General features: G+C 52.9%; 4 protein-coding genes across 4 annotated transcripts; 3 read left to right on the forward strand and 1 right to left on the reverse strand.

The window, feature by feature from the left end:
* Nucleotides 1-1,171: 1,171 nt before the first annotated feature.
* V2A60_003499 (bZIP transcription factor) lies at nt 1,172-2,279 on the reverse strand (the record flags this gene model as incomplete). The annotated part of the gene is made up of 2 exons (XM_083254832.1): nt 1,172-2,085; nt 2,135-2,279. The coding sequence occupies 2 exons, from the start codon at nt 2,277-2,279 to the stop codon at nt 1,172-1,174; spliced, it is 1,059 nt and encodes a 352-aa protein (XP_083110958.1).
* Nucleotides 2,280-2,910: 631 nt separating this feature from the next.
* Nucleotides 2,911-6,377, forward strand: V2A60_003500 (uncharacterized protein; the record flags this gene model as incomplete). Its single annotated transcript, XM_083254833.1, has 6 exons — nt 2,911-2,995; nt 3,793-4,051; nt 4,136-4,254; nt 4,327-4,842; nt 4,898-5,946; nt 6,009-6,377. The coding sequence occupies 6 exons, from the start codon at nt 2,911-2,913 to the stop codon at nt 6,375-6,377; spliced, it is 2,397 nt and encodes a 798-aa protein (XP_083110959.1).
* A 1,862-nt stretch (nt 6,378-8,239) lies between these two features.
* Nucleotides 8,240-11,081, forward strand: V2A60_003501 (P-loop containing nucleoside triphosphate hydrolase protein; the record flags this gene model as incomplete). The annotated part of the gene is made up of 3 exons (XM_083254834.1): nt 8,240-8,247; nt 8,493-9,225; nt 9,288-11,081. 3 exons carry the CDS (start codon nt 8,240-8,242, stop codon nt 11,079-11,081), a joined length of 2,535 nt encoding a protein of 844 aa, XP_083110960.1.
* A 1,116-nt stretch (nt 11,082-12,197) lies between these two features.
* On the forward strand, nt 12,198-12,470 carry V2A60_003502 (uncharacterized protein; the record flags this gene model as incomplete). The annotated part of the gene is made up of 1 exon (XM_083254835.1): nt 12,198-12,470. The coding sequence occupies one exon, from the start codon at nt 12,198-12,200 to the stop codon at nt 12,468-12,470; it is 273 nt and encodes a 90-aa protein (XP_083110961.1).
* Between the last annotated feature and the right edge of the window lie 184 nt (nt 12,471-12,654).

Below are 12,654 nucleotides of genomic sequence, written 5' to 3' on the forward strand. Positions count from 1 at the left end.
ATGGGGCCTTGCTCCATTGTCCAAGCCCTGAGCTACGACGGTCCTCTTCAGCCTCCTTCCGCAAGTTAAGAATTTAACACGAGTAGCTTCACGATGAGCAAAAGTATGTGCTCAGCAGTGGTTTCTGCTGAATCTACTTCGAAATCATCATCATAGTCTCCAAGTTCGCGCCCGGCGCGTATGCTCTCACGCCCATTTCCTTTTTCAAAGCATCCAAACCCTGTACCTCGCCTATGCCCTACAAAGCTTCCTCCTCAACGAACACGGATACGAAGGTTGCCTCATCCGCAGTCACCTAATCACGCCTTTGCCTCGCAGGCTGACTTACTGGTCAGTATGCTAACTTATTAATAGGTAGTTTCGGCCATGGAATAATAAGATAGATTGCAGCTTGCAGTCTACGTACACATCAACGCCACGTTGCACCGCATCCAGACCCCGTAGGCTAGCGGCCAAGCAGCCAAGCATCCTAGCCTACCATCCCGTTTCGCTTTGGTTCCACGTATGGTACGGAATCATTAGGATTCAGTTTGTCTTCGCATCGTGATTTCCACCCTGTACTCAGTATTGCATCCTGCCTAGAGCCATCTCACTTCCAGTCTCTAATATACGCGGCTCCATCGTTCAGCCTCTGGGCTTTCGCTTTCACCGACTTGTAGGAGCTTTTAGGCCGAACCGTTGAGGCTACTTCGCCTGCATGGTGGCTGCATGCAATACAACACACAGAGATTCACACGCGAAAATTACCCGTAATGCTCTCGGTAGACTTGCAATGCTGTGGCTCAAGCCTGACAGTCCCTATAGTGGTGGGCAAAAGAATGTCCCATCGTCGCAAGCACTCAGATGACACTAAGAAATGGCATAAACGAGAGACAAGATAACAAAGAAAGGGATGAAAAGCTTAGCCACAAAGTATAACGTACAAGTAGTTTTTCTTGAAATGCCAGCAGTCACTACTACGCAGTATTGTTGAGGTCATCCTCCACCAATCAGCCAATTGCTCTGTCCCGGAGGCCCCTCTAAGCGTAGTGTTCATTCTCACTGGGGATGTCATGGGACGATAAAAGCAAGAAGAATAATAATAATTTAATAAACGGACAGAATGATATTAGACCTGTGATATCAGTGAAGATTAACCTTTTTTTAATATACAGCCTACTTCCAAAATGCCTCATCCAGCCTCCTCTTCGCCAGCTGCCTTGATTGCTAGCGGTGGCGCACCTCGCAGCCGTCTCCAGCGGTTACTCGTTGTGATGATATCCCTGTCAAATAAGAACCACCATCGCTGGAAGAAGACTTGCCCTACCTCCCAGCATGCCGCATCATATGGGTCATCTCCGTATATCCTCACACCCTCCGAGTTGTCCTCGATATCATAAGCCAGATTCGCCAAGCCCATCGGCCCGGCCGCGCTTGGCGGCCGTGACCCTTCAGGAAGAGAGAAAATCTGAATCACCTTGTCGCGCACGCTCGGCCATGGCAGAAAGTCCAAGAAAGGATGATGAGGCATCAGAATCTGCGTCGCTGTGGGCTGCCACGTCGGAGGCAACTGATGAGCCGGCGTCCCACCTCCTCTAGTGAACGGGGATTGCGAAGTCAGACTCCATACGTCTTCCGGCGAGCCAAGACGCTCGGCTATGCGCAAAAGCCCTTTTAGAAGCGTCAACTCATATACGGGCAGAAGATAGCTGTCGGAGAGGCTGCCATCAGAATCGACGCTGCTGGGGCTGGTACCAAAAGATGGTGGCGAGCTAGCATTTGACGACGATGGGAGAAATTCCAGAGATGTTACGCCGCCATTGGCAGAGTTAAAATTTGTGGGAAAGGAACACCATTCGCCGTCCGCTTGTGCAAGATTTAGATCTTGATTCGAATTGAGAAGCAGCGGTGCCATTGGAATGTCGATCGAAGCCGGCCAGCCAATCTCGATTCCATCTAGGCCGCTGTCCTCGGGAGCATCAGGGACACAGCTCATATGAACTTGAGGTTCATTCTCTATTATCTCCTGTTGTGAGTTGTGAGCATCCTCATCCTCAGGCTCATTCCGAGACTGTTGGTTTAGTCGACGCTGTCTCTTCTTCTCACCTGAGCCAAAGATTAATTCAGGTCGGTCATGGGAGAGCACGAGTCTTACGGTATCTCCGTTGAGCCAACACATTCAAGACACGCTTCCGTTCAGCAGCATCGTCCTCAATCTCGGGCACATCAAGTTGCGGCGGCGCTTTGTATGCTCGTTGTCGTGTGCGAGGTTGGCCACTTTGGTGGCGTGGCTCACTCATATCTGGGGCAAGGATGCGGCGATGCAGACACCAGCTAGCCAAATGCGTAATAATTGAGAGTCATATACGACAGACCCTGGGATTTCCGTGCCGGTTTTCGAGATTTCAAAGACAGAACGTAAGAGTTAACGCTGCCATGGTAGTCGACCAGCCGCCGGCTCAGCTCCCCGCTAACATAACGCTTACGGCGCTGGTGTGGATTCGCACTATGCAAGCCTTACGGATACTAGATACCTGACACTTGGTGTAGATTACGTGATTTATTTTGTACTCATTATCAGACTTTTTGGAGCTGCACCGTGCGCCGTGCAATTCGTGATGCCTAGTTGGAAGCCCTGTTCAACTTGGAAGATGAAGAACACATTCTATAACTACATGTCACATAATATGTACCGCGACCGTTGCAGTGGCAGTAGGATAATTTTCAGCAAATCATCACTATCCCCCCTTGCATGGCGCCTATACAGCTACGGTGCGTACTCGGCGGCCTTGAGTGGCCAGCCGGCATAGCTACATCACACACATACCTGTACTCCGTGAGAGCAGACGCATTCTCGCCAGCATCTTTACAGCACACACGAGCGCTCTAGTCACTATACATTCTCCCCTTGATGGAATTAACGAAGGCAGCATGGATCTGCTATCGGCCCTAGCTTCGCGACCCGCACCACCAGAGATACCACGGGACAAGCAAATCGCTAAGATCGAGCGCGAGTGTAACGCCTTGGCCAGGCGATTTGAGCGACACGGCCGAACAGCATGTCTCACTCGTCGAAACTAATCCTTCAACAAAGGGCGACTACACCAAGTGAATAGAGCGACGATTCGCAAACGAAAAGCCCATGAAAAATACATAATTGACAGTCTCTGCCTTTTCATGGTATCAGGGGCTTTACAATAGGCCACGGTAACATCTTCACGACCTACTCGCACTATCCACACGGTCGACTGTGACGCCTATTTCGCCTATATGATACTCGCAGACATACGTGCTGGGACACCGAACACCAAGGAATGGTTGCCGGCGGCTAGCTGTTGTAAAGTCCCGGGTGCGTACGGCGGTGCCTGCCGGGTAGGCTCCGACCGTTCAGGACGGTGCAACGGCATCCAGACGGACGGAAGTGGGACTTCTCGGAGGAACAGTAGGTAATTGTTCTGGAGGTGAATACGACGTTTGCTCCGCTGAGGTAAAGCTAATGAAGGGCAGATTGATAGTTGGGTCGGGGACGACAAGTGAGCATCGGCTGTCGTATGTTTTTTTGCCTTTTTTTTTGCGACCTTCTTTTTTCGATTTCGTTGTTGGCTATTCTAGCCCACGATAGAACAGATTCTTGACTCTCTTTCGGTGGCTATATTAAAGTCTAGCGCGTGGGGCTACCCGGTAAAGGTACTTAGTGTTTGAGAGCCAAGCCCCGTGCCGTCCGCTGCCGTAAGTACCTGTCAACTGTCTGCTCTCAACGGGACAACGCTAATGATTTCCGTCGCGTCTCCAGACTTATTAATCTTCTACGAGGTGGCCCGGGCCAGAGCAACCTCATCCTTGTCACGCAGCTCTTCGTCCCTTGTGCAACGTCGCAACTCGATTCCGCCCATCGCACGACTGTCAGCAGGATCAAGTTTTTCACGACTCATACCCTCGACGACTCCGCAGCAAACACCCACGTCAAATACGCTTGCGCGCCAGCCCATGCGGCGCTCCTGCTCAATATGCTGTTTCCCGAGGAGGACGCGGCGCAGCTAAAGACTTGGATAGTCAAGCGCATCGAGAACACGTACGTGCTACCAGCTTTCTCCTGTACGGAGTGCTGCAGCCCTGTATGCTATTGAAAGGCCTCAACTCACGCAGTCTACGATAGATCCGATGCCGACTCCGACGTGCTGGCAGACTACGTCATTGCTTTGCTGAAGCACGATGGCGATCAAGCTGCCATTCGGAAGCTCTGCGAAGAGGAGATTCCAGATTTCTTGACCGAAGGTTAGTTTCGGACCTATTCGTCGGCTACACTCGTCTCATCAAGCTTACAAACAATTTCTGGGCTACCTACAGACTCGAAAGCATTTCTCGACGATGTCTTCCAAGCCATCACTCATAAATCCTATATGCCTGGTGCGCCCCCGGCGCCAAAGCTGTCCACCACAAACGAGACCAAACCTCTCGCGGATCTGCCGCCGAAACCATCGAACTCAAAGAAACGCGGCTTCGACCACGGCGTAGGAGATGCGCACGACCATAAGAGCTATGCGCAAAACGCTGAGCGAACATATAAACAGCCTAGACGAGGTGGGCGCCGTAATGAGGGCTTTGGTGGAAACATGGTACCAACCGGCATGGTGAACGGCATGATGAACATGCCACCCTTTGATTCGAGCAATCCCATGGAAGCTTTTATGAGAATGCATGCCATGGGTATGCCGTTTCCTGGCATGCCGGACTACACCGGCCCTGCGGTGGTCGGCAGGCAGCGCAAGCGTGGACGATGCCGAGACTTCGACAGTAAAGGTTTCTGTTCGCGCGGAAGCACCTGCGTCTATGATCATGGTCAAGAACCAGATACCACTGGAGGTAAGTGTCTCACTAACGCCATTTCAGAATCGGACGCTAACGAACGCCGTCTCAGACTACAACATGGGCGATGGGTATATGGACATAGCGCAGATCATGTCCCGTGGGCCACAGTCTATGAGTGATGCGCCTCGTGGCGGCCGAGGTGGCCGCGGAAAAAGAAACCGCGGGGGCAAGGGCTCCAAGAGTGGAAGGGCAACATTTTCTGCTGAAGGGCCCGTGAATGACCGGTCAATATCGACGATTGTGGTCGAGAACATCCCTGATGAAAGCCTTTCCGAAGAGCAAGTCCGCAATTTCTTCTCGCAGTTTGGCAACATTCAAGAAGTAACAATGCAACCGTACAAAAGTCTTGCCATCATTAAATATGACAGCTGGGATGAAGCAAGTGCGGCTTACAAGTCCCCGAAGGTCATTTTCGACAATCGATTTGTCAAAGTTTTCTGGTACAAGGATGAGATGGACAGATCAAACCAGCGTGGCTCAAGGTCTGGCACCAAAGGACCTGCAGAGGGCTCCAATGGAGGTGACGCTGGCCAGACGCAAGAGTTGGACCCAGAGGAATTCCAACGGAAGCAGGAAGAAGCACAAAAAGCATACCAGGAAAAGGAAAATAAGCGCCAAGAGCTGGAGGTGAAGCGCCAAGAGCTCGAGAAACAACAGCAGGAACTCTTGGCAAAGCATCGTGCCGAAACGGAAAAACTGCAGGCGAAATTATTGGCCAAGGCCGGCGGCGGCAATGGCAGCGGAACAACCGATGAGGATGGCACACCGACGGGACCTGCAGACATGCTGCGGGCGAGACTCGCGCTTCTTGAGCAGGAGGCCAAGATTCTAGGCATTGACACAGAGAATCCGAGTAGCGAGGACGGTAGGGGCATAGGAGGTTTCCGTGGTGGCTATAGAGGGAGAGGTCATCGTGGCCGGGGTGCCTTTGCCAGGGGGGGATATGCACCACGCGGCCGAGGGTCTCTTCGAGATAACGGCGCGCGGCATGCTGCGTATGCGCAATTCTCCATAGATAACCGGCCGAGGAAGGTGGCCATTGCGGGCGCTGACTTCACGTCCAAGGAGAAGGATGAGGCGCTACGTCATTTCCTGATTGTAAGTACTGCAAGGTGTACGTCGATGCGTGCTTCAGGAAGTCACTAACATATCAAATGCAGAGTAATGGCGAGTTCGAATCGGTCGAAAATGGTGCCGACAAGACGACGGTGTCGTTTCCTGATCGCAGGACAGCAGAAAAGTTTTACTTTTCCTTGCAGGGCAAAGAGCTGCCCGGAGTTTCTGGCAATCTGGAGTTATCGTGGGTCAATACGCCGCTGCCACCCGTCGTTACCGGAGGCACATCTTCATTACCAGCCGGCCCGTCGGCCATTGGCAAGGTGACTGCTGAATCCGACGGTGTCGGGGAAGATTTTGCGAGCATGGGAGACGGAGGGGAGGCATACACAGAAACAGCGATGGGAAGACAAGAAGAGCCCAAACGGGAGGTGAATATGGATTACGAGATGCCAGATGAAGAAGCATGGTAGCTCAGGCCGGTAAGGCTGTGTCTTGTTTGACGAGCTTACAAAAAAAACCATGTAAATAGGCTTGCATAGTTCAGATGGATAATATTGCAACAAGGATGATGATTGAGCATATGTGTTATTTTCATGCGTTTGACGTGCGGCCCATTCCAAATGGAGAATGTTCAAGGACGTGGGTAACGGTGGTGATAGTTTCAGTTCGCTGCCTGCCTGACTGAAAATGTACCTGGCGACCTGGGTAGGTACGTATCTACTTACGATACGTCCAATCTGGTTAGCGTATTTATGGCGGTCTATCAGTCACTGTGCTACGATGCAGCTGCTGGGTTGGTAGGAGGCAAAAAGCAACACCGTGTACAGAGTAGTTTATACTTGGTAAAAGTAGCGAGAGGGAGAGACGTGCATTGGTGACTGGACCAGTATGAGGGCATGGCAACGGGCAAGTGGCGGGACAAATGCGGAGAGGTAAAATGGAACCTAGGCAAGCAAGTAGATGATAGTGGCTGACGGAGCATCAATGCCTTGGTACGGAGTACACACCTGGGTACTTGCCACGCTCCGAGGGGGGAGGCAGGGTTGGTGCCCTGCCACTGGCTGCAGCTTAACACCGACAAGATGCCGTCAAGGAATTGGCTGGCAACTGGCAAGCTATCGTCTGTCTAGACACCAGACACTCACTGCCTTTTTTTTTGGAGGGGCAGCCAGCAGGCGGGGTTTCGAGCTCATGCTGCCCCACCTTCCGAAACTGAGCTGCTAGGTTGGAGGTACTGCAAGGTAGGCAGGGAGGTACGGGCCTCGCCGTCTTCATTGCGCCCTGCCAGTTAGTACCTGCCCATCCAGCCACTGGAAGAGCTGTACTGCCTGGGGCATCAAGCATTGGAGTTTCCATGGAAGCCCCCATAGGTATTGCGGTATGGAACCCTTGACCAAAGAAATTTTATCGCTCATTTTGCAATTGGGCTGGCCAGCTTTTTTTTTTCTCGTCTCGTTTTTGTGGGTGCTCTCTGTCCGCCCCCCCCGCTTCGATTGGCTGCATGTTGGGAACGGCTTACGCTTGTGCCAAAAATGGGCCGCACAAGCTGGCGGGGTGAGTGTCTGAAAATGCGGCGCGAGTTGCCTTTTTTTTTTCCTTTTGAAAAATGAGAAGAGCAGTTCTAGTATTTTTCTGAGCGAACAGAAGCAGGAAATTCAAATACCGTGTCCAAGGTCGTACATGTTTGGTTGTGATTCAGAAATAGTTGTTAGTCAGTCCGGCGCAGTCATCGAGTGACTCTTGTGGCTTAGCAAGCAGTGACGGCGAAAGCCACAGAAGACGCATGGAAGCTCCCTACCTGACAACCCTATAGCAGGGAAGTCGGGTGTCCCTCACTATCTCCGTGAAAGCTACAAAGGTACTCAGTATACGGAGTACTCAGATTGCAATTTGGCACCAAAGGAGACAGCTAGAGAAAAAGACTGGTTTTGGCTCGTCTCGCTCTTTTTTTAGTGGGTGACTACGGTGGCGGCATCTGTGTTTGGCCGTCGAGTCCTGAGCCCCCCCCCCCTCGCTCCCACTTCTTCGCCCGTCGCCTAAGAAACTTGCCTCCCCCTCCACTATTTTTCACTCTTCACCTTTTCATCCTCTCCCATCCTCCCCTCCGATTACAACAAGGGACGCTCAAAGAGTGGCAGTGATCTGGTCGCTGTCTCTCCCATCGTCACTTTTGAGTCGCTTTTTCCTATAAAAGAGTCCTTCCACCCAAGAGGCTTCGTTATTCAAACGTAGTCGTCTTCATACCACGCGGGGTCAAAAATCTTCAACCCCGCTTTACCCTTTCGCACCACCAAATTTTTTATAGGCAAGCTCAGCTTCCAAAACCGCAACCATGGTTAAGTAAGTCATTTGTGTCATGCTGTTGGTTTTGTCTTTGGCATTCGTCGAGTCTCAATCCGTACCTTTCCATCGTAACGGTTGTACATTGCGGATCTGAGTGGCGTTGGAGGCGTCGAACTCCCAAAACACCAAACGAAAAAAAAATCCGAGTCTAGTCCGCTCCGCCTGCGAGCCTTGGAATCCACGTTACGGCTTCATTGTACATTTTCCTGATGAAATATCCGCTAACCATGCTCTTTTCAAAGTTTCACCGTCGACGAGGTCCGGGCCCTCATGGACAAGCCCTCCAACGTCCGTAACATGTCCGTCATTGCCCACGTCGATCACGGCAAGTCTACTCTTACCGACTCCCTTCTCGCCAAGGCCGGTATTATCTCCACCGCTAAGGCTGGCGATGCCCGTGCCACCGATACCCGTGCCGACGAGCAGGAGCGTGGCATTACCATCAAATCCACTGCCATCTCCCTGTACGGTCACCTCGAGGACCCCGAGGACATCAAGGATATTGTTGGCCAGAAGACCGACGGCCAGGATTTCCTGATCAACCTCATTGACTCCCCCGGTCACGTTGATTTCTCTTCCGAAGTCACTGCTGCCCTCCGTGTTACCGACGGTGCTCTCGTCGTCGTCGACACCGTAGAGGGTGTCTGCGTCCAGACCGAGACTGTCCTTCGTCAGGCTCTTGGTGAGCGCATTAAGCCCGTTGTTGTCATCAACAAGGTCGACCGTGCTCTTCTCGAGCTTCAGGTCTCCAAGGAAGACCTCTACCAGACCTTCTCTCGTACCATTGAGTCCGTCAACGTCGTCATCTCCACCTACTTCGACAAGTCTCTGGGTGATGTTCAGGTCTACCCCTACAAGGGTACCGTCGCCTTCGGTTCTGGCCTTCACGGCTGGGCTTTCACCGTCCGTCAGTTCGCTGTCCGTTACGCTAAGAAGTTTGGTGTCGACAAGAACAAGATGATGGAGCGTCTCTGGGTAAGCTTCAGATATCACTCGCAACTAGTCAACGAAACAATTTTTGCTAACAAACTGCTCAGGGCGACAACTTCTTCAACCCCCACACCAAGAAGTGGACCAAGACCGGCACCCACGAGGGCAAGCCTCTTGAGCGTGCTTTCAACCAGTTCATTCTGGACCCCATCTTCAAGATCTTCCATGCTGTCATGAACTTCAAGACCGATGAGATTAACACTCTCCTGGAGAAGCTTCAGCTCAAGCTCAGCCCCGACGATCGTGCCAAGGACGGCAAGCAGCTCCTGAAGGCTGTTCTCCGCACCTTCCTCCCCGCTGCCGACTGTCTTCTGGAGATGATGATTCTCCACCTTCCCTCGCCCATCACTGCCCAGAAGTACCGTGCTGAGACTCTGTACGAGGGTCCCATGGAGGATGAGGCCGCTATCGGTATTCGTGACTGCGACCCTAAGGGTCCCCTCATGCTCTACGTCTCCAAGATGGTCCCCACCTCCGACAAGGGCCGCTTCTACGCCTTCGGTCGTGTCTTCTCCGGTACCGTCCGCTCTGGTCTCAAGGTCCGCATCCAGGGCCCCAACTACACCCCTGGCAAGAAGGACGATCTCTTCATCAAGGCTATTCAGCGTACTGTCCTCATGATGGGTGGCAAGGTCGAGCCCATTGATGACATGCCTGCCGGTAACATTGTCGGTCTGGTTGGTGTCGACCAGTTCCTTCTCAAGTCCGGTACCATCACCACCTCCGAGACTGCTCACAACATGCGCGTCATGAAGTTCTCCGTCTCCCCTGTCGTCCAGCGTTCCGTCAAGGTCAAGAACGGTCAGGATCTCCCCAAGCTCGTCGAAGGTCTCAAGCGTCTGTCCAAGTCTGACCCTTGCGTTCTGACCATGACCAACGAGTCGGGTGAGCACGTCGTTGCCGGTGCCGGTGAGTTGCATCTCGAGATTTGCTTGAAGGATCTTGAGGACGACCACGCCGGTGTTCCCCTCATTATTTCCGACCCCGTTGTCCAGTACCGTGAGACCGTCGCTGGCAAGTCCAGCATGACTGCTTTGTCCAAGTCTCCCAACAAGCACAACCGTATCTACATGACGGCTGAGCCCATCGACGAGGAGCTCTCCCTCGCCATTGAGAGCGGCAAGGTTGCTCCCCGTGATGACTTCAAGGCCCGTGCCCGTGTTCTCGCCGACGACTTCGGCTGGGATGTCACTGATGGTCAGAAGATCTGGTGCTTCGGTCCCGACGGCAACGGCGCCAACTTGCTCGTTGACCAGACCCGTGCTGTCCAGTACCTCAACGAAATCAAGGACTCCGTCGTGTCCGGTTTCCAGTGGGCCTCTCGCGAGGGTCCCATTGCTGAGGAGCCTATGCGCTCTATCCGCTTCAACATCCTGGATGTTACTCTCCACGCTGATGCTATCCACCGTGGTGCCGGTCAGATCATGCCTACTACCCGTCGTGTCCTCTACGCCTCGGCCCTGCTTGCTGAGCCCGCTCTTCTCGAGCCTGTCTACCTCGTCGAGATTCAGGTTCCCGAGCAGGCCATGGGTGGTGTCTACGGTGTCCTGACCCGCCGTCGTGGCCACGTCTTCAACGAGGAGCAGCGCCCTGGTACCCCTCTCTTCAACATCAAGGCCTATCTCCCCATTCTGGAGTCTTTCGGTTTCAACGCCGATCTGCGCCAGGCCACCTCCGGCCAGGCCTTCCCTCAGTCCGTCTTCGACCACTGGCAGGTCCTGCCCGGTGGCTCTCCTCTCGATGCCGGCTCCAAGGTCGGTCAGCTCGTCACTGAAACCCGTAAGCGCAAGGGTATCAAGGTGGAGGTTCCTGGCTACGAGAACTACTATGACAAGCTGTAAGCGATCTTTGGGTACTGATAGAATCATGGATTGTGCCTGGGGTGTAATCCGCGGAATGGCGGCCAGCAAAATTTATGGACATATGTCCAGATCCTTGGGTAGATACCACGGGGTGCTTCAAGGGGCAAAAAGTACATGCTAGGTCGAGGCCATATCTCAGAGAAAGCTTGGCTTGGCTCTTTTCGTTTTATCTATGTAGTTATGTCGTCTCGAATGAATTGAAGCAAATTAAGAATGAATACCCAATCAAGTAAAAACTGTTCGTGCTGTCTGATCCACTAACGACTATTTGTAGTAGCATGAATCACCTTGGCTGTCGTATACCTAGCCTCCTGGGGATGCTCACCTGCACTGCAATGTACGAGCGCTTCCCCGCGCGCGGCGGTATGCCGCTTTGAACACGTACTGAGCCTTGATGGTGTTTCTGGTTTACGCTTCTGATACATGCATCCAGTCACTCAATCAACACTCAACTCGCAGGCTGGTCAGTTGTCTAGGTAACAGGTGTGATTCGGTACACAGTTTTATACTCGAGAGAATTATGAAAAAATCTACTATCCGCGGGAGATGGAGTTACGTCTCGGCATCTTTACAACGTGGTCTTCTCGCGCAAACATCCCCCACCCCACCCCCGGCAGGTTCCCGACCAGTGTCAGCCCTTTGTTCACCACACGCCCCGAGCCTCGTTTGCTGGGGCCTTGTGCGGCCCGTTTCGGCTGAGGCTGTCGTGGCCAGTCTTTGCAGACTCGCTTGCGCCGCTGGTCGCGCGCCAGGGGCGTGAGGGGGGGGCAAAGGGTCTACTTGTTGGTCTGCTCACGAACCGGTGGCGTCGGTTAAGATGCAAGGGTTGGGCAGCTAAGCTATTGTTGAGATGAAACCATTCGGCATTCTGCGCGAACAAGGAAGAAATCGTCCCTGCAGAAAGACCTGCGGTTTGTGCGGCTATAGGCAAACCCGATCTTCCTCATTGCCACGCTACATGCGTGCTCATTTCTTGGTCTTTTATCAAATATCACATATGTGAATATATATGGCCATTCTTGTTGTTGTCGCTTCCTCAAAGAGTCTCGAACGAAGAGAAAAATACATATATACCAAACTACCAGGGTGGACATCATGACCGGCCTTGTCGCCGCCCTGGCCGCGACGACCGACAGGCACTTTATTGCGCGCAACGCCGACGACCGGCGTCCACCAGCCACGACGGCAATGTCTATGTGTGCAGCCGCAAAAAGGGCTCCTGCCAGACTCCTCCAAGTCATGTGGCCGGCGCTCTCGAAGCGCGAATGCGCCGCGGTCCTGCGCGTGTGGACCGACGACGCCAGTAACAACGTCATCGCCATCGCCGCGCGATGCGACCACGGCGGCTGCACGCATCCCCATTACTGATCCCCGCAAATCCCGCGGTTGTGTGTGTAATGTGCAGGGCGGGCAGGACGAGAAGGGAGACTGTAAAGCCGGGAACAAATGTCGCAACTGATGATGTCTGTTTTACAATAAGTCGGGCGCTGTGAAAAGAAAGGAAAGAAAATTCAAGATCATAACGATGATATTAATAAATTAGAATAAAGAG

This window comes from Cordyceps javanica, chromosome 2 (assembly GCF_051103115.1).
Source record: "Cordyceps javanica chromosome 2, complete sequence".
NCBI lineage: Eukaryota > Fungi > Ascomycota > Sordariomycetes > Hypocreales > Cordycipitaceae > Cordyceps > Cordyceps javanica.